At 42.0% G+C, this 20832-nt stretch overlaps 1 protein-coding gene across 9 annotated transcripts in view; it reads right to left on the reverse strand.

Annotated features, from left to right (window-relative positions):
• Positions 1–20832, reverse strand: part of NHSL2 (NHS like 2) — a 542601-nt gene that overhangs the window by 11450 nt on the left and 510319 nt on the right. For 6 of the 9 annotated variants that reach the window (XM_033945433.1, XM_033945435.1, XM_033945432.1 and 3 more), the window contains 2 exons: positions 18045–20363; positions 4467–4602 (listed from right to left, as the gene is read on the reverse strand). In XM_033945433.1, the coding sequence (XP_033801324.1) occupies positions 4467–4602; positions 18045–20363 (2455 nt within the window). Of the gene's footprint in view, positions 1–4466; positions 4670–18044; positions 20364–20832 lie in introns of those variants that run through there. The other 3 variants (XM_033945431.1, XM_033945438.1, XM_033945437.1) reach the window with 3 other exon arrangements.

The following is a 20832-nucleotide window of genomic DNA, read 5'->3' on the forward strand; positions in this document are numbered from 1 at the left end:
ATTGAGAAAGATATGGGGCAAGCCACTGTTTGCCCTGAATCAGTAGCATGGAATGTTGCTACTCTTTGGGTTTTGGCTAGTTACTAGTGACTTGGATTGACCACCTTGAGAACGGACTACTGGGTTGATATTCGTCTGACCCAGTAAGGCTATTCTTATGTTCTAAACTAAGGTAAAAATAGCCCTCAGCATGCCCTTACGCAGGTCTTTCCCATGGGTCTACAACAATTGGTACATTGCATTATTTTTCTAGACCACAAAACCTCACGGATCGATGCAGTTCACAAAAAATAAAAACTGGACATTCCCAGTGAACTACAGAGTAATCATTAGTAAATTTAATTCTCTAAAAATTTTATAAACAAGAATGATTTTAGTAGCTTTCTGAAATTTATGTAAGAACAAGATTTTCTGAAAAGAGAACATAACTCCTTATCACAGCTAGCTGCTTGAAAAGCAACAGGCATTGCTGGAACTTCTTATAAATACAACCTCAAAGTGGGGGGAAAACAAATAAAGTAGTACAGTACTCCCCCGATATTCACCGGGGGTTCCATTCCAGGAACTTGTGCGAATCTTGAAAAACCATGAATATGGTTTTTCATGGGGGAGCCTGAAGAGGGCAGCGGGAGAGGGCAGCAGGAGAGCAGCCAGAGCGCCGCGAATGCAGGAAATCACTCGCGGTACCTACGACCGCCTCTTCCTGCATGTCAAAGCAGCTCCTGAGTGGATAAGGCCCGACTTAGTGCAGGAAGAGGCAGTCGGAGGTACCGCGAGTGATTTCCTGCACTCACAGTGCTCCAGCTGCTCTCTCCTACCCCTCTCGTTGCCCTCTCCTTGTCCACGGTTCGCGGCTGGAAAATACCGCGAATGACCAGGACTGCGAACTGCCGACCACGAACGACCGGGGGAACATTGTATTACATAGTGGGCGATTCGATGTGAATAAGGTAAATAATTCTAATAGGTACTCAGGCGCTTGACCATGCAAGACTTTGTAACAGTGTGTTCCCAGTTTAAACATCACACAGGCTGCAAATGGGAGCCAATAGAGCTCTCTATAATAAAACGTAATATAATGATTTTTTTCAAATCAAAGATCAAACGTACTGCGACATTCTGTATTCTTCGTAATCTAAGTATATTTGCATGGTGTCCAGCCTTGTGAACTGAAATGCAGTAGTCCAAAGTACTGAGTATCAAGGATTGAACAAGCAATCTAAATGCCATAGGGTCAAGATATGATTTGATGGTCCTCAGTTTCCACAAAATAAAGAAATATTTTTTCACCAACGCCGAGGTAAATGCTTTCATAGTTAGATTTCTATCTAAGTGTACTCCCAAGATTTTGATTTCAGATTCAATAGGATAAGTAATCCTATTGGTAGGATGACAATTGGTAGAACAAGTACATAATTTTTATTTTTATTTTATTGTAACCCGTTCTGAGCTTCTATGGAGGACAGGGTATAAAAATGAACAAATAAATAAACAAACTGCTATTTTTTTAAAAAAGTGAATTAAATAATCCAAGGAAAATAGCTAAACGGTTTACAACAAGAATTAGAAAAGTAAATATGAGAAAACAAAAATTAAAAAGAAAATTAAAACAAGATCAAATAAAACGGGGGATTAAAAACGAACAGACATTGCCAGAGGGAAAGAACACTGGGGAGTAAAATTACATCGAGATATAAATAAAACAAAAGTGATGGGGGGAGATGGAAAAGCACAAGAGGAAGGGGTAGCTTCTTAGGAAATCTTTGTTCTCTGTAGATGTATTTGTCCATGTTTGGAGAAGAGATCTCAGATGCTCTAGGCGTCCTTGAAGAGAAAGGTTTTGACTTTGGAATGGAATTTTGCCAAAGAAGATTCTAGCTTGAGGGAATGCATTACCAGCCTATTTATGCCAGGTAGCTGAGAAGATGGCCTTTCGGGTGGTATCAATTTATAATTCAAGACAGATTATAAGCAACAAAACTGCATACTTCAAAACACCTAAAAAATGCTATTTTTCCTCAAGAGTTGATTGTAATACCTAGTTTTTTAAAAAAAGGGATTTTTAATAACTTATTTACATAATTTATAGTTCAAGACAAATTGTAAGCATCGAAACTACTGCATAAATCAAAACTTAAATAATGCTGTTTTTCCTCAAAAAAATTTATAATTCATGACACATTGCAAGCAACACCACGGAGAAAATGAACAGATTGTTTTGGTGCAAATTTTTTAACAATACATTTGATGTGCTTATCAATTGCCTTATCCTAACAATGGGCTGACCCATAAGATTTGCTCCAGACCCTGTCCAAGCTCCCATAATAGTACTAATTGTAATGCCATTTCTTCCATTGATTTTTCATATACACACACAATACATTATGGTAACCACAAAATTAAACTACTCAAAGAACACTTTTTTTCTCTCCTGCACAGCATTTCTTCCCCCCTCTCCTCCACCCCTAAGTGCAACGTATTTCCCACTCTCTCATTGTCCACCATCTTTCTCTCTCTTTGTCCCAGGGTGCATCTCTCCTACCACCTCTACTGCCATATCCAACATTTCTCCCTCTCTTATCCCCCAGACTCTGTGCATCTTTCATCACTGCCTACCAGCCTTATTGCATCCCTTTCAGTCTGTCCCAGTGTACCCTCTCCACTACCACATTTCTCCCTCTCATCTCTGTCTTCCCCATGCATCTATACCTCACTCCTCTCCCACTACCACACCCAACAATTCTCTTTCTTCTTGTCTCCATGTGTACACAACTGTGGAAGGGGGCCCCCCTCCCTTTCTGACACCGTTACAACAATTGGTAGATGTAGGACAATTGGGTACAACAATTGGTAGGAAGATCCTACAACTGTCATCCTACAAATGGTTATATCTTACGAATTGTCGCCTTATAAATTGTCTTCCTACCAATTGTTGGGATCCCCTTTCATGCATGCTAAAGTTATTTTAATATCAATTCTATTGAAAAGAAGGAATTATTTATTATTTTAGAAACTGTTGGATGTTTGAAGAAGAAAAGAAAAAGGATAACGTCATCTAAGTATTAAATAGATTAGCTGATAAAAAGTAAAAGTAAAAAAAGAAGAAAATAAAGAAATATAGTTTTATAAAAAGGTGTGACTGGTGGTTGGAAGAAGAGAATGACATGGGAAAACATTTATAAACAAAAATAATACAGAGCAAGGATCAACAAAACCCCTGTCTCCCCTCCCTTTCACAAATATCCCCTCCATTATTGTGAAAACTGAATCAACCAAATTACTACAGAATGCTACATAGAAAAATCAAGCTAACAGAATACTTCAGTCACACATGGCAGGAATAGTGTTAGTGGAGAGCAACTAAGGCAACTGCCCCCTGGTCAGAGAGAGCCCTAAGCTGGAAGCTAAAGAAGCACAGCCTGGGCTTTGCAGTCCCCAGTTATGTCTAATACCAGCTCTAGCAGGATACATATTTCAAATCTGAAATATTCTAATCACAAAATATAAAATAAATTTATTTTTTCTACCTTTTGTTGTCTGGTAATTTTATTCTTCAAATCACATTGGTCTCAGGCTTTGGTTTTGGGTTCCTTCTGTCTTAATTGTGGCATGACTTGATTTTTTTTTTCTTGTTTATGGGCACAGAAGTTGTGTGTGTATAACACACAAACAATATCTGGCCCATAAAAAGAAAAAAGCCATGTCAGCTTCCCTCCCCGACACCCCCCTCCCCCAGTGAACAAGAATGGAGGCAGGAGGGATTGCCATTCCCTCTTACCACTGCGAAACCACAACCCCACGCCAGCCACAATTGGCAGCAGGGATGCTCACTTTAAAACTTACCCTGCTCCCACTGTGGGGGAAAAAAAGGTGGAGCCAGAGATAGGTCAGATCAGATATGTGCAGAAATTTTAGTTTTGTTTAGCATGTCTAAACTAAACTTATATCTTATCCAGATAAGTGAATAAATATACCCATTATTCAGATAATTTCTTGATCCGTCTATGCTCAGTCCTCCCTTTGCCCCTTTCCTATACAGATAATATCTAACCATTTAAGAAGAATTTTTAAACTGATACTACTTTATAAGGGCTGAAATCCATAGAAGAAGTTATATGTTCATTGGCTAATGGTAAATATATGTTTGAGTACTGGCCCAGAGGTGTCATAACATCATCAGTATCCTTGCTATACTAAAAGCAAAAAGATATATTTATTCTTATGCATTATAGTTGTAGGACCATCTCTTTAAGAACATATATTGTTTTCCAGTTTTAACACAACTTTCCATAGTACTTCAACTTGGAGGGCCAGTTTTTCCATATTTTCCAAATTTCTGGTGGCAGAAAGATATATTAGGTCCCTTATTATTAAAATCTGGATTTTTTTTTCTTTTTGAAAATGTTAACATAAAGATTGAAAGAAATGAGAGATAGAGTCCAGGAGAAGGTGTGGTTATCCAGTACCTGTGTATTACAGTAAATAAATCCTCTGTTGTTCGCGATGTCATAAATACATCATCATCATCTTCTTCAACTATAGACTCTGCAGTTTTATCACTGACAGAGCTCTTCTCTTCAATAATGGCTTCCATGGAGCTTCCTGAAAGAATGTAGACAATACACAGAAATATAAAAGATCTGCATGGTCTCCTATACATCACCAGAGACTAGAAAAAAAAAAAGAGAAGAGATTTTCAGTAGATTTACAAAAAAAATTATTTATTGCTTAGTGTTTAGAAGTCTTTTTTTTAATTTACTGAAGATACCAGTTACCAAGATGCAAGAAAAAGAAAGGGCTTTTACTGCACCTTGATTTTTCACAGGAGTCAGCAACCTGCAGTATCTCATTACTGCAGGTTGCCAATGCCTGTGGTAAATGCAGTGGCGTAGTAAGGGGGGGAGAGGCGGGGACGGTCTGCCTCGGGCACCATCTTGGTGAGGGTACAAGCACCCCCACCGTTCTCTCCTCTCACCTGCGTGCCATTTCCCATCCCCTGTAACGTTCCTAGCGCAAACAACGTTCCCCCCCCCCAAGCTGCTGTTGCGCCAGCATCGGCTCTTCCTCTGATGCCACTTTCTGAGCCCATTCCTAGGCAGTGACATCAGAGAAAGAGCCGACGCTGGCGCAAAAACAGTTTGGGGGTTGCTGCTTTCACCAGGAATGTTACAGAGGTACAAGGAAAGGAAGCAGCATGTGCAGCAGGAGAGGGCGGGGAAGGAGATGGTGGAGGGGGTTGGCGAAGAGGACGGGAGAGGGGTACCACCACCCCGGGCATCTCTCACCCTTCCTCTGCCACTGGGTAAATGAATAACTCAGCTTGTGAGCCATGTTGTAAGCAGCATTATTTCAGAAGTCCAGGATAATTGGGCCTCAAAGTCACAGCCCAATGCTTCTATACCAGAGCTTAAAGAGACCACGGTGCAGATCATCCTCCCCCCCCACCCCCATCCATTACTTTTCCATCCTTTATGATCACATCCCCATCCCCCTAAAGACCCCACTATCACTGAGGGCCTAACAGCCCTGAACCTGATGGTTCAGTGGTCGTAGAGCAAAAACAATCAAATGAGATAGGGTAAGAATCTTAAACTGATATAAAAATGGATCAGAAGGAGGAGATGAAGGGGAAGGGAAGTACGATCCTGACAACAAGTTGGTATTAGCATAAACTGAGTTCCAGTAATCAAGATATGAAAACAAAAAAGTATGGGTGAGGGTGTGAAAGAAAGGAGAACCCAAAAGGCCCTTTAAAGGGCATAAGCGACACAAGGCAAAAAAACACCATGACTTCACAACTTTTGAAATCCTCCCACAAAATGAAAGTCTGGTATAAAGAATAACACCCAGGTAATGAAAGAATTCAATAGGGTAAACTGGCAAATCAAAAAGAGCAGTGACTATGGAGGGACAGATAGCACAACCAGTTACACAACAAGTGATTGTTCTATCGTGGCTTAAGACCACTTTATTGGATGAGCACCAAGATGCCAACACATTCACACAGAGGTAGAGGGGTCAAAAATCAGAAGAATCCAAGATTTACTGGGGAAAAAAAAAAGAATATCATCAGTGTAAAAGTAAGAATTTATGGCTAAATTTTGGACCAAAGCAACAAGGGCATTACAAAAGATGTTGAATAGGAGAGGGGACACCCCATGTAGGATTATAAGTAGCATTAGAGAGTGAAGTAGTCACTGAAAAGGATTGGCCAGAGAAAAACAGTGAGAACCAGTCAGACAGTTCCTTATATTCTCAGATCAAAAAGTCTCTCTAATATAAAATGATGGTTAACTAAGTCAAACACCACTGAAATGTCCAGAGCTAGCAGTAACACCACTTGTTCCCATCAATGATGGAATAGATATCACTCAGAAAAGATATAACCACTATGATCTCACCTGAAGCTACAGTTGACAGGGTGGAGTGCATTCATTTATTCTACATATGTTAATAATTGAGTGAAGATAACTGTTTTTGTTCACATGGATTAGAAATATAAGTTCAAAATCAGACAATAATTAGAAGGGATCATGGAATGAGCGGACTGTTCTTTTTTGGGGTTTTTTTTTAAGGGTAGAATGGACAGAAGCTGCTTTCAGAGTAGTTGGAGCAAGTCACTGTTGGTGATGAATGTCAAGACCACAAAAAGAAGGTCATGTCTAGGGATCATGTCTAGCAAAACAAAGAAAAATCCAACGAATCCGCAGTAAAAAGTGAACACCAAAAACAAGAAAGAGACTGCAGATGAAAATGTACAAGGACAGCAATCTTTATTTAAAGCCATATACATTTGTAATCCTTTAAAAATGGCTCTCATATACCCTACACGGTCTGTGTTTCGGAGAAACACTCTTTCCACAAGGGTCCGAGATATCCAGCAGCCGGACTCACTCAGTGCGTCAGCTCAGAAGGAGATTTTTCTGCATCAGTTTCAAAAATTCTGATGACCATATTACTACGTTGTTTTCCGCTTCACCCTCTACATGTGATACATTGGATATCTCGGACCCCTGAGGAAGGAATGTGTCTCTGTAGGGTCCGTATTCCATGTATATGAGAGCCATTTTTAAAGGATTAAAAATTTATATGGTTTTTTAAATAAAGATTCCTGTCCTTGTATTTCCATCTGCAGTCTCTTTCTTGTTTTTATGGATCATGTCTAGGCCATATCTAGGGATGGATGGTCAGTTTTGTTCTTTGGTGCTCAAGCTCTCCCTACCTGTTGTTCCAGTAAGTGAAGGGCTCCCTACAGGCTTTCAAATAGAGGCAAACTGAAACTGTTTTTTTTAGTTTCAGCCACAACAAAATAGCAGCTGAAACTCACATGGTCATTTTCAGCCAAAACCAAACACTTGGACAAAAATTAAAATAACCTTTTGACTGAAACTGGTCAGAAAAATTTGGGGCCAGTTTTGGTACCATCACGGAAAACAACATTTGGCCACCCTCTACTTTCAAAGAGTTTGAAGAGACCAATTTGTAGAGGGTTGTTCCTGCAGCTGACTTGTTCTTCTACATCAAGAGACAAAACATCAAGGGGTAAGTATAAGAAAAGACCAGGGCATTTAGCATGATCTACACCTCTAGTTGCCTCATTTGGTAACTCAAGCAGTAGGGTTGAAGACCAAAAGAAAAGATAAATAAAAGAGCCAGGAAGCTGGGAGAACAGTGAATATCACCAGAGAGAAAATAAGAGCTGCATAGAAATAACGAAGTCAAGAGTATATCTTCTTTTACCTGAAGGAAAGTAAGCAAACTGATAAAAACCAAGGTCTACATGTACTAAAGCCTATTTGCTCTAAATGGCTCACCGTGTGGCTTTCTGTGTGGTCCTACATTCTCTGATTCTGGCATGCAAATGAGGTAATTAATATTAAAACCAGGAATCCGATCAATGCTCTAACCTTGCATGCCAGAATTGGGTCGGTCAACCCAACAGGTCTAGCTGTTGGTAACTATGTTACAGGCAGGTCTGCCTGTTTATTTTTTCTTTTTTGTTTATGGGCATAGAAGTTGTGTGTGTTTAACACACAAACAATATCTGGCCCATAAAAAGAAAAGAGCCATGCCAGCCTCCCTCCCCTCCTCCTGATGATGTCCCTCCCCGACATCCCCCTCCCCCCGGTAAACAAGAATGGAGGCAGGAGGGATGCCCACTCCCTCCTACCACTGCGAAACCACAACCCCGCGCCAGCCAAAATTGGCAGCAGGGATGCTCACTCCCTCCTCCTGCTGTGAACCCCCCTGCAGTAACCCCCCTACAAGGCCTGCCCAAATTGTCACCTCCCCTCCCCCACTCCAATTCCTAAAAAACAAATTGGCATGAGGGATGCCCACTTCCTCCTGCCAATGAATACCTCCCCCCCAGAACCCCCCCACACCTCCACCATACCTTAAAAATACATAACAGCAGGAGGGATGCCCAGTCCCTCCTGCTTTCCAGGCCCGCCACTCCAAAATGGTGGGCCTTCCCGGTGCATCCTGGAATGCATGGGGAGGGGCATAAGGCCCTGATTGGCCCAGACATCCTGGGAGGGGCCTTAGGTATCTGAGCCAATCAGAGCCTTGGGCTCTTCCCTCTATATCCCGCGATACAGAGGGAGGAGCCCATGGCCCTGATTAGCTCTGGGGTAGGGCCTTATGTGTGTGAGCCCTTCTCAGACTTCCCAGGATGCACTGGGAAGGGGAAGGCCTGCCATTTTGAAGATCAGAAGGGACTGGGCATCCCTCTTGCTGTCATCTATTTCTAAGGTATGGGGAGGTGTGGGAGGTGGTTTGGGGGACCAGGGGAGCATTCGGTGGCAGGATGGAGTGGGCATCCCTCTTGACAATAATTATTATTTTCTTTATGAAGGGGAATGGGGAAGGCGAGGGGGGCATGGCAAGGGGGGGTCAGTGCAGGGGGTATTGGTTCACAGCAGGAAGGAGTGAGCATCCCTCCTGCTGATTTTTGGGGAAGGGGAGGGGTCAGTTTGGGGGGTCCTTGTAGGGGAGGTCAGTGAGGGGGAGGTTTGCAGCAGTAGGAGGGAGAGGGCATTTCTCATGCTGATTTTTTGATACCGGGGATCGTTTGTTATGAGGGTGGGTGTCGTTGGGGGGTTATCATTGGGGGGGGGCTTTTTCTTTTTAATGGGACAGATATTGTGCCTTTGCAACAAACGCACATCTGTGCCATTTAAAAAAATAAAAGAAAAAAGCCCCCAAAAGCTGAGTGGCAGGAGGCTGCTTTGGGGCTTCTCCTGCCAATCAGCTGTTCAGGCTTCCCCAAAACGGCTCTGTGCATGTGTCCAAGTCGCTCTCAGAGTGACTGGTCCAATGAGATTATGGTGAACCTCTATGCAAATCATTTGCATGGAAACTTGCTGGAACATCGATTGCTGTTCCACAATCGGCCAAAAAAATCAGCCAACAGTGACTCGCACAGTCTTAGTGACCGTGTTTAGTGCATCTAACCCCAAGTTCAGAGAAGAAAGAAAGTTACAAGCTCTGGGAAGTGTATCATTATCCACACAGACATTGAAATCACCCAGTATGAAGATATTCAAAGAGCAATAATGAGCCTCAAACAAGAAAAGAGTATGTGAGTAGATTGATAAAGCGCTTAGCAAACTCAAGCTCGCAGTAGAGAAAATTATACAAAGATATTTTGTAATTTGGGGGTTCATGACGGTAGATTACAGCTAAACCTCCATCTCATTTGAAAGAGTAGAGAGAGAAAAAAATCAGAAAAAAACCAAACAAACCCCTGAATAGCCACCAGGGAGGTTCCAGTGGAGGAAATTTCCCCATCATCATTCAACCATGTTTCAAGCAAACAAATAGTGAGGACAGGCAGTATTTAAGTTATTACAATTAACGTATATTCTGCTGCAGATCAAATATTAGCTCAGTGCAGAATATAACATAAGATATCTAGCCATACCTTGGGATATACAAAGAACAGAAAAGACTTCACTTATTTTCTAAATCTTAAATAACTTGCTTCTAATCTGACAAGCAAAGAAGGGGGTTTGGGACTTGTATACCGCGTTTTTGTAATTTTACTACTTCAAAATTTACATACAGGTACTTCACGCATTTTCTCTATCTGTCCCAGTGGACTTACAATCTACAGTATCTAATGTACCTGAGGCAGTGGAGGATTAAGTGACCTGCCCAGGTCACAAGGAACAGTGTGGAGTTTGAACCCACAACCTCAGGGTGCTGAGGCTGTAGCTCTAACCACTACACTACACTCTTCCAACATTTTGCCAGCGAGGTAAATCCTCTGATGCTCATAGAAGTTCCTTGAGCTCTGAAGTATTTACCTCACCGGCCTGTGCTAAAAACCTCTAGCACCGTTAGTAAAACCCAGAGTAAAGTTTTGTACCTGGGGTAATGGAGGGTTAAAATGACTTGCCCAGGGTCACAAGGAGCTACAGTGGGAATTGAACTACAAATTGAATAAACAAATACTGAAAAAGAGCCCCTTTGACCAGGACAAGCTCAAAAACTACCAACCCGTTTTTAACATCCCTTTCCTGACAAAACTTAAGAGAACAAACCATCTGCTGTCCTTTCAGTGACTGGCTAAATGTAAGAAACTGGCTAGACCTATGTCAATCTGGCTTCAGACCTGGGTACAGGGGATCCACCTCAAAATTAGTGTTGCTGATTTCTCAGCACCCTTTGACACTGTGGATCATCATTGTTATGCTTACATAGCTGGCAGAAAGAGGTATCAGTGGCACAATATTTACATGGTTTGAATCGTATTTGCTAGGGCAGACAACAATCAGTTATATTCAGCAGCAGCACATCATTACCTTAGGCAGTTAACAGTGAGGTGCCACAGGAATCCACACTGTCACCTATTTTATTTAATATGTCACTCAAACCTTTTACTGAGCTGCTTCGGTTGGTAGACACAAAATTCTACATCTATGCCAATGATATGAAGTTACGTATAACCACTGAACAAGTTCTACTCACAGCTTTAAGTAAATTGACTGCCTAATAGCAACTCAGGAATGACAAAAACAAAAACCCAAGACTGCCTGAACCCAAGCAAAACAGAGATTCTGTAGATTCTTATCACAAGAGGACAAGCTCAGAATACTATTTGGGATTACTTACTTTGATCCTGAAAATTCAAATAACCTTTAAAAACTTTCCAGCACTGAAGCAATTACAAAATCTATCCTCATATATCAGAATGACAAGATTGACCACAGTGGTCCATGCCTTGATAACATAATAACTCACTACTGTCATGCCCTGTATATTGATCAAACCAATAAAAGCTTGTATCAGCACTTGCAGCATTCAGAATGCTGCAGCATGATTGATAGAATGCTGCAAGAGCTGTGACCAGATCATGCCCTTCTTACAAAAACAGCACTGGCTACCAGTACCTCATAGGGCCAAATTCAAAACTATCATGGATTTTCAAAATCCTCAGACAAAATGGGCCATAGTACCTAAAGAATGTTAGCCCTTTGAGGCTTCTAAGACCCTCTCAAGGAAAATCACTTTGTGCCTTCAAAAGAAGTCATATGACTTGATACCTGCTATTAGGCCTTCGCTGGAGTAATCACTGTACTCTGGAACTCTCTCCCAGAGGGACTATGCCTAACTCAAGACTTCTTCGACTTCAAGAGGCAAGTGAAAAGCCTGGATCTTTTCCTATGCATTTAATTTATATAGCGACTGATTATCTATTCACTCAAAATCTGGACTAGCTTAGACATGCATCTTAGACCAGTTCCTCATATCTTCTTCAGCTGAACATATAATTGTATATATAATTTGCCTTCAGTTTGGTCATTCATTTATTTATTCCAATGACTTTGTATACTACCTATCATGTCCTGCCTATAAGTCTGAATTGCACTTGCCCCCTTGCCTGCCAATTAAGATGTTTCACTGTATTGTATGAATGTGAGCATTAAATCTATACTGTTTCAATGTTCTAGTGTATGTATATACTCAAATATAAACTGAGATTTTGGGGCCAGAAATTTCCCAAAAATAGGTTCTTGGTTTAAATTTGAGTCAGTGCCCACCTAAACTGCTCCCAGACCTGTTGCAGGCCTCCCCCAGGCCTGCCGTAAATCCTGTTGATCCAGCGGTGGGCTGGGATGGGAAAGATCCCTATCATCACCTGTCCCAGCTGACTCAGGCACATCCTACCTCCCTCTCGCCTCCCAGACTTTAAAAAAAAACCTGCCTTGGTGGTCCAGCAGTGAACCGAGGCAGGAGCGATCTTCCAATGCTCCTGCCCTGTGCAAAGTCGCTATATGAATGGCTGCCGCAAGTTCTCGCAGCAACCTTGCGAGTTCCCATGTGAGTTCCCATGTGAGAACTCATGGCAGCAATTCAGATAGCGGCGACAACCTTAGAGTTTTTCACAACAGGCACCAGATTCTCCTGCATATTTGTTGTGCTCCACTTTGTTATTTCCAACAGAAAACCAGGGACCCCTGAGGAAGATGTTTTAATCGAAACACAGACTGTGTTGGGTCCCCGTTTCTCTAGAGCAAAGTTGGATGTTCATCACGCAATATTTTTTTGACTGAATAAAGGGCCTGCATCCAGTACATTTGTTCTGCAGTTTTTTTGTTCCTCATTTTTATTGTGCTGACACAGTATCATATCTATATTATATGAATGTTTTTCCATGTTTCCTGTTATGGTATCAGTCATATTCTGCTGATATTTATCATATTTCTGCACTTTCAAAAAGATGTAAACAGGATTGAGTCAGTCCAGGGGACGGTTACTAAAATGGTCAGTGGTCACTGTCATAAAGCGTATGGGAACAGATAATCTCAATATGTATATTTTGGAATAAGACAGGAGGGAGGGAGATATGATAGAGAAGTTTAAACACTTATGCAGAATAAATGCACAGAAAGCAATTCTCTTTCAATTGAAAGGAAGCTCTGGAGTGAGAGGGCATAAGGTAGACTCAATGGTAACCTGAGGAAATGCTTATATACATATATATATATATATATATTTTATTTTTTTTTAACTATATATATATATATATATGGGTTTTTTTTAATTTTAATAGTTATATTCTGCCAATTTTGGAATGAGTACTAGATTGATAACAATAAGAAAAACCTCTAATATTCTGAGGGAACATTACATAGTAAAATGCAGTACAATATCAGCAATATTTGATATTGCGTGTAAATCAAACTTGAAACTTGAATTTAAAAATATTGAAAACAGTGAGGTGTATTACTTACAAAACCATGAATAAGACAGAATAATCTCCTGTTATTAAAGGCTTCTTTTACAAAGGTGCACTGTTAGTCTATGGATGCGTTAGCGTTTAGCACGTGCGTAGATTTAGCACATGCTAAAATGGCTAAAGCGCCTTTGTAAAACAGGGTCCAAGTAATGGGAGATTATTCTAAATTCTAGCACCCAAAAAAGTACATGATTTTTCTAAGGGCTCCTTTTAATAAAGGTGCGCTACAGGGGTTAGTGCGTTGGACATTTCATCACGCGCTAACCCCTGCGGCAAGCCAAAAAACTAATGCCTCGTCAATGGAGGCGTTAGCGTTGAGCGCGGCAAGCGGTTGAACGTGCGGTATTCCGCGAGTTAACCGCCTACTGCACCTTGATAAAAGGAGCCCTAAGTGTTTTTTATATTTAATATTTTTTCGCTGAAGAGAAACCCAACTTTAACTTTTGAACATTCCTAGAGATTGACTAATTATTTGGTAAAAAATATATTCAATAAGGCTTTCTGGAATGTGATCAGAAAAAGCTTCAAAAATCATAGAAACAATCTTTAATTCTACTATCTTATGGACTAGGAACCAATGCAACTTCACCAACAATAGAGAAGCTCGTTCAAATTTGCCCAGAGAAAAAAATTAACCTAGCAGCCACATTTTGTAAAAATTGAGGCCTTCCCAGAAGTGAAATCAACCCATATAATGAATTACAATAATCCAACTGTGGCAATAGTATAGACTGAAAAATACAAAACATCCCTAAGTATAAAAACAACACTAGGGAAACAGTTCTCCACACTGTGATACTTTGAAATATTTTGTGTAAAGGAGGAGGTATCATGATTGTAAGTGCACACCAGGCACTAATTGTGAGACAATAAGAGCCTCAATGGACTCTGTTGTCACAAACAAGTCACATCATTTCGCTCCTTTAATATAGTACAGACTGGGCAACAATTCTAAAACTATGTTTACTCAGAGATGAACTAATAGCTCTAAGTTGCTGCAACGTAAAGAAATTTTTTTATCTTCAAACTTTTCTCTTGTATCACAAAGGTTAAATCAGAGTCAAGATAAATCCCCAGTACTTTAGATTCTCTTTCAATTTTTAGAACTTCCCTAGGTGGCAACACTAATTCCTTAAAAGGAATAGAATCATAATTCCCAAACCAAATAATTTTGGTTTTAGTTTTGTTCAATTTCAAATAGTACTTGGAGGTCCAATTATCTATCAACAAACTATAATATCTCAATTTCTGTATGGTCTCTTCATAGGAGTCTTGTTCTATGCATAGTAAAGAAAAAAAAAAAAAAAAAAACCCCTAGCAGCAGCATAAGACAACACAAATTCCCATTTCAGTTAATATTTAACTCAGCGGACTTAAGAATATATTGAACAAACTTGGGGCTCCTTTTACTAAGGTATGCTAGCATTTTTAGCGCACGCAGGATATTACCGCGCGCTACGCGGCTAGAACTAACGCCAGCTCAATGCAGGCGTTAAAGTCTAGCGCATGGCAATTCAGCGAGTGTATTCCGCACATTAATGCCCTAACGCAGCTTAGTAAAAGGAGCCCTTGGTGACAATGGGGTACCTTGAGGAACCCCCCCCCCAATTCAGTACTCCAAGGAGATAATACTTCTCCATTTTGCTTGACTCTGCAAGTATGTTTTTGTTTTTTAATTCACCAAATCATTTCAATACAACATCTAAGATTCCCAATTCACTATGCCTAGACAAAAGAATAAAATGATCAACAGTATAGAGAGTTGCACGGGGACAGAAATCGCACCCATCCCCGCCCGTCCCCGCCAGGATCCTTGCCATCCCCACCCGTCCCCGTCAGGATCCTCTCCGTCCCCACCCATCCCTGCAAGGAATTACCTCGATCCCCGCCCGTCCCCATAAAAAGCAGCAATTACTTCTGACAAGATCATCAATTCCACAGTTTCTTTTGTGTTTGCGCTGCTGTTTTCCTTGTGGAATCTCTTTGGTGGAACCCTTTTTTTGTTTTCTGTTCAGGTAATTAACTTATAAACCCCCTCTTTTACTAAGGCTGACGTGTCCATTATATTATATGGATGAACTCTGCTTCCAAAGCCTTCCATCCCCGTGAGAATCCCGTTGGCTAGAGGGGGGTCCCCGTGGAAGTCCTGTGGGCCAGAGGAGGGTCCCTTGGGAGTCCCATAGGTTGGGGGGGATTCCCGCGGGACCCGCAGGATTCCCACGATCCCCGTTCCCGTGCTGACCTCTACAACAGTATTGAAAGCTGCAGAGATATCAAACTAAAGCAGAATTACTTGAGAACCTCTGCTCAAATAGCTCCTTACTTTGAATGTCAATATCAGCAAAAGTATTTCTGTGCTGTGCATAGATCTAAGACTGCATTAGAGAATGACACAGTGGCGGTTACCCGCGGCTAGCCGCGTTTAGCCGCGGGTAACCCGCCGGAACGGGGAATGAAAAATAACAGTCGCTGCGGGGACGGGGACAAGGCCATTCACCGCCCGCGGAGCGGTGAATGGTCTTGTCTCCGCAGTGAGGCATTCAGGATCGCGCGGTCCCCGCAGCCACCGCCCGCCCGTAGCGTTTAGCCAGCTCCCTCCCTCTACCTCAACTTAAATTCTGAGTTTGCCGGCTTCCATTTTCCTGAGCCACACATGTTCAAAAAGCCGTGCACGCGCGGCTGCGCGAGTCCATCAAGCTTCTCCTCTGACGCTACCGGAAACAGGAAGTTGCAGGAGAGGAGAAGCTTGATGGATTCACGCAGCCGCGCGTGCGCGTCTTTTTAAACGCGTGCGGCTCGAGGAAAAAGGAAGCCGGAAAACTCCGAATGTAAGGTGAGGTGGAGGGAGGGAGCTGGCTAAACGCTGTAATCGGGTAGGTGGGGGCTGCTAGACCATGAGATCGCGTTTGTTCCCGGCTCATACTAGGAAGGAGGGAGTGAAAGGAAAAAATATTCTGGGCCAAGGGGATGAAGAGGGAAAGAAAGAAACCCACAGCAGGAAAGAAAAGGGAAGACAGGCAGGTGAGCCAGATGCTGGAAGCAGGGGGGGGGGGGGGGAGAAAGAGGGAAAGAAGCTAGATGGGGTTGAAAAGAAGAGACACGCTGGTATGGAAGAGGAAGATAGGGGAAATCTGGACAGAGGAAGGTAACAGAAAGAGGGGAAATTATGTGCATGGGGCATAGGGACAGAGACATAAAGGGGACATGCCATGGGGATGGTATATGGACACGGGGGGGGGGGGGGCAATGGCAGATACATAGGAGAGATATTAGAAATGGGGAAAATAGGAACACAGAAGCGAGATACTTTGTGGGAATGGGACAGGGACAGAGCTCGCAGGCTCCAGCGGCTTACACAAATTACATTGTAACGTGCCACGAAAATAAGAGGGAGGGAGGTAGATAGATAGGCCACGCGAGAGGAGCTGAAGGGTGGTAGAAAGGAACAGATTGTAAAGGAGGGAGGGAAGGGTGGTGGTGGAAAGGAATGTGGAAGACAGAGTGGGGAGAAGATGCTGGAAGGGAAGAAGACAGATGCCAGACTATGGGGGAGCGGAGGGAAGAAGATGGGTGCTAGACCAATTGGGGGAGGGTGAAGGGAGAGGCACAGTAACAGCAAATGGAAGACGCAGAGAGAAGACACACAGTGGATGGAAGGAATTGAATGAGAAGATGTGGAAAGCAGAAACCAGACAACAAAGGTAGAAAAAAAATTATATTTATTTATTTATTTTTTGCTTTAGGATAAAGTAGTATATTAGTTGTGTTGATAAAAATTTATAAACAAAGCCCTGCCAGCTGAACATCTCTTTCTCTAGTTCAGCAGCAGGAACTCTGATTTATAAGAAAGGAATAAGCTAAATATTACAGTTCTAAGGCTTATATGGATGCTGCGGGGACGGTGACGGGGTGGTGAATGGGATGGCAGTGGCGGTGACGGGGCGGTGAAAGGGATGGCGGTGACGGTGACGGGGCGGTGAAGGGAATGGCGGTGATGGAGCGGTGCAGAGGATGGTGGGCCGGGGATGGGGCGGTGACGGGGACAGATTTTTTCCCCGTATCATTCTCTAGACTGCATTGTATACAATGAAAAACAACATAGACAGAAACTCAATGATTTTAGATACCCATGGGCTACTCGCCACTGGCCTGAAACTTTCCACCAAGGTCCAGTCTAACCTGACCACTTTAGGTATAAGAGTGATATCAGTTAATTCCTTTAGGTATAAACCTTCTTGCAAAACAATATTGATAAGGATGGTACGTAAGCCAAAACAATCTTCAAGGAAAGGGTAGTGAACTTGTGGAACAGCTTCCCCGATGAAGGTGGTGGAGACAAAAACTGTATCTGAATTCAGAAAGCTCAGGACAAGTACATAGGATATCAAAGGAAGTGAAAAGGGGAGTAGATGGCATGGATGGGCCATATTATCTTTATCTACCTTCATTTTTCTCTTTTTCCACATGATTATTTTATAGTGCTGCTAAATGTGTACATTTCTGATACTGTATCATGTTAGCCCTATTACTAGGATTCAATTTGCCATCTCCAGGTTTACCTCATTGATTCTATTCATACTTATATTTGGTCATCTTATTATTGTTACGCTCATAACAAAATTCTAAGTTTAATGTCACGCTGTATCTGCTATACACCATCTTGGATGATTCTCTTTATAAAAGTAGTTAATAAATTCTACTAAATAAAATAAAACAGGCATTTGTGTGTATGTCTACTGACCAGATAAACTGTCAGATAAAGATCAGCTGCTGTGCATAGCAGGAAAAGATAACTAACCTGGAACATTACCTTGAGGCATGCTGTGATTTTCTGTTCGTGCATGGGGATTATTTCCTCCTGCATCGAGTAACTGGAAGTCATTGATGGCTGGAAAACAGCTAAAGTCTTCGCCTACTGTGATAACAGGGCTTGGAGTTAACATTTGATCTGGAGTGCTAGGAAGTGAATTAGCTGAGAGTGTTGTAAGTGGAAGGTACAACATACTGGGCTTTTTGGGAACTGGAGGTGGGATTTTTCCTTTTTTTCTCTCCATATCTCCCAGATCTTGATTGGTGATCCTTTCTGTCAACTGTTTCAGTTTAGAGTCCTCGTCACCCTCTCCATTGCCCTGAGAAACTTCTCTGATCCCTGAGGGAATTCTCCTAAGAGAATTCTGTGGAGGTGATGATGGTCCTACTAGATACACAGAATCAGCTGGGTTTCCTGGATCAAGGTTTTTCTTATGCTTTGTTTTCTTAATCACCATGTATATATCTTGGGAGGACACCTTTTCTTTTGTGTTTGTGTCAGGAGCTAGTGGTACAATGGGTAAAATCTTAATAGAATCTTGTGGTACAGTAGGTGACCTGTGAATGAGGTTTGGAGGCCTTTTGGACATTGGTGGCTTCTCTGCAACTGGTGGCTTCACTTTTTTTTCCACCTGGGTGAAGTCCTCATCAATCTGTTCATCAAGGGGATCTGAGCCATCAGCATTATCTTCAGGTTCTGATTTGCTGACAGACCGTAGACGGACAGATCTCAGATCTGATTGTGTAACCATAGGCATTAATGGCTGAATTGGACTAGTTTTCTGACCAAGCTTAAAACTAAAAGTGGAGTCAGAATGATGTCTGCTTGCCTTGACTTTACCCTTTGATGATTTTTTTAACCCTGATAAGTCCAAATGTGTGGGAGGAGTCACTGGTAACTCAAACGGCAGTCTGGATTTGGGACTCCTCTCCATTTGTGAGGTTGCAGGCAGTGATGACTTTCTTTCAGGTACCGATGGTCTCATCTTGGTTTGGTGTGAATGTCCTAAAATCAGGGATACTGGGACTGTTGGTGTTGGAGTCTCTGACTGACTGGAATAGCCACTAGAAGGTGACATTAGTCCAGGTGGTCTTCCTGGAGAAGATATCTTTGAATCAAGTTCCGTAGAAAATTGAGAAGGTGTTGTAGCCCTGGACACAGATGGAGAATCAAGTGACTCTGAACTTTCACGTGTTTTCAAACATTCAATCACAGTTGTTCCTGTAGCAGTGCTAGAGCCAGACAATGATCTATATGGATCACTGGACTTCCATTCAGTAAGATACCAGTGGTGTGAAAAATGCATATTTTCAGTGTCTTTTGTAACAGGTATTGTGGTGTTACCTTGGGCACATGCATGGATATCAGTTTCCTTTTGGTGGTCTAAAGGGATGCAAAGGCTTTTAGGTCTGTTATCTTTTGACAGTGAGGTACTAGAGTCCAATTTTTGGACACTGCCATCTTTGACCAAAGAGACGCTGCGCATCGGTGGTGATGGCTTTTTCTTAGCCTTCTTAAGGGAGATACTGCGATTTCTCTGTCTTTGGGAGTTCTCCTGTTCGTTCCCTATGGAAACATTTTCTGTGCTTGTACTGCCATCTGAGCTTCCACTAGGGTAATTTAGTGCATAATTCCCACTACCTCTTCGGTTCTCAGTGTACATGATTTCCACTGAGCAAAGAGAACCTGAGTCTGTGGGCACAGAAAGTGATCTCTCACGGAATATACAGGCATCTGCACCTGCCTGTAGATTTGGTGGCTCTTGATCTTCTAAGTGCCTGGAAAGATAATTCAACTGTTCTTGCCCCAGGTTTTCTGCTGTGGATGAAAAATCATCCCTATTACTTTTTAGCTGGTCATCTTTTGCTGCAGGAAAGCAAACTCCATCTTCATAAGCCACAGGTGAAGTCATGTTTAAAGGTACTCTGTACTTACACTGTGAAGAACATTTCCTGTTTTCATCAGTTTGACTATTTGAATCCAGAACTGGGCTTGATGGTGTCATATAGCTAAAGGAGTTCTCCTGCCAACTAGGAGAAAATGTTGCATCCTTATCTCCATTGCAGGAAGGACTGGCACAGATAACTCCTGCGCTATCCATGTTTGTGGGTGACCGACAGAAGCGTCGTAATTGCACACCGTGACCTAGGTCACTATAAGTCTTTCTCAATGGTGGAGGGAAAGGATGGTGTGTAGTCCCTTGACCTACTGAATTTCTTCCATGAGTAACTTCAGAGACAAAACAGGTCGATGGTGCCTCTCCTACAGCAGCAGAGTGCTGGCTGGAAATAGACCCATTAGTATTACCTATGGTGAAAACAAACAAGGATATTTTTAGCTATTTAATTACTATGCTATATATACCATCAGTGCCATACTATGCTATATACTGTATACCATCAGTGAAACTATAATACTGTCGTATTAAATCAGGCAATGTTGGAAAACTATTAAGTGCCACAAAATCACAAACCGAGCACAACAGAATAACATTAATAATATTTCATTTACAGAAACATGATGCACATTTTACAGAAAGAGTATTTCACACACGTTTTCCAGACAGAACAAGTCTGAATGCTATGCCATTAAGTCTTCTCTTTTCCATGAGTGCATTAAGCCTCAATACAGCATGCTCCGCTCCGTCTAATCTCCTGTTTTACTGTTATGCTATGGTTATTTTTTGCTTTCATTTCTGCTCTGGTGCAAATATTATCATCTCAGCAAGGTATCAAGCCAGAGACCTTATTTTGGGCATTGGCTGCCTTTATATCTG

This window comes from Geotrypetes seraphini, chromosome 5 (genome assembly GCF_902459505.1).
Source record: "Geotrypetes seraphini chromosome 5, aGeoSer1.1, whole genome shotgun sequence".
In the NCBI taxonomy this organism is placed as follows: Eukaryota; Metazoa; Chordata; class Amphibia; order Gymnophiona; family Dermophiidae; genus Geotrypetes; species Geotrypetes seraphini.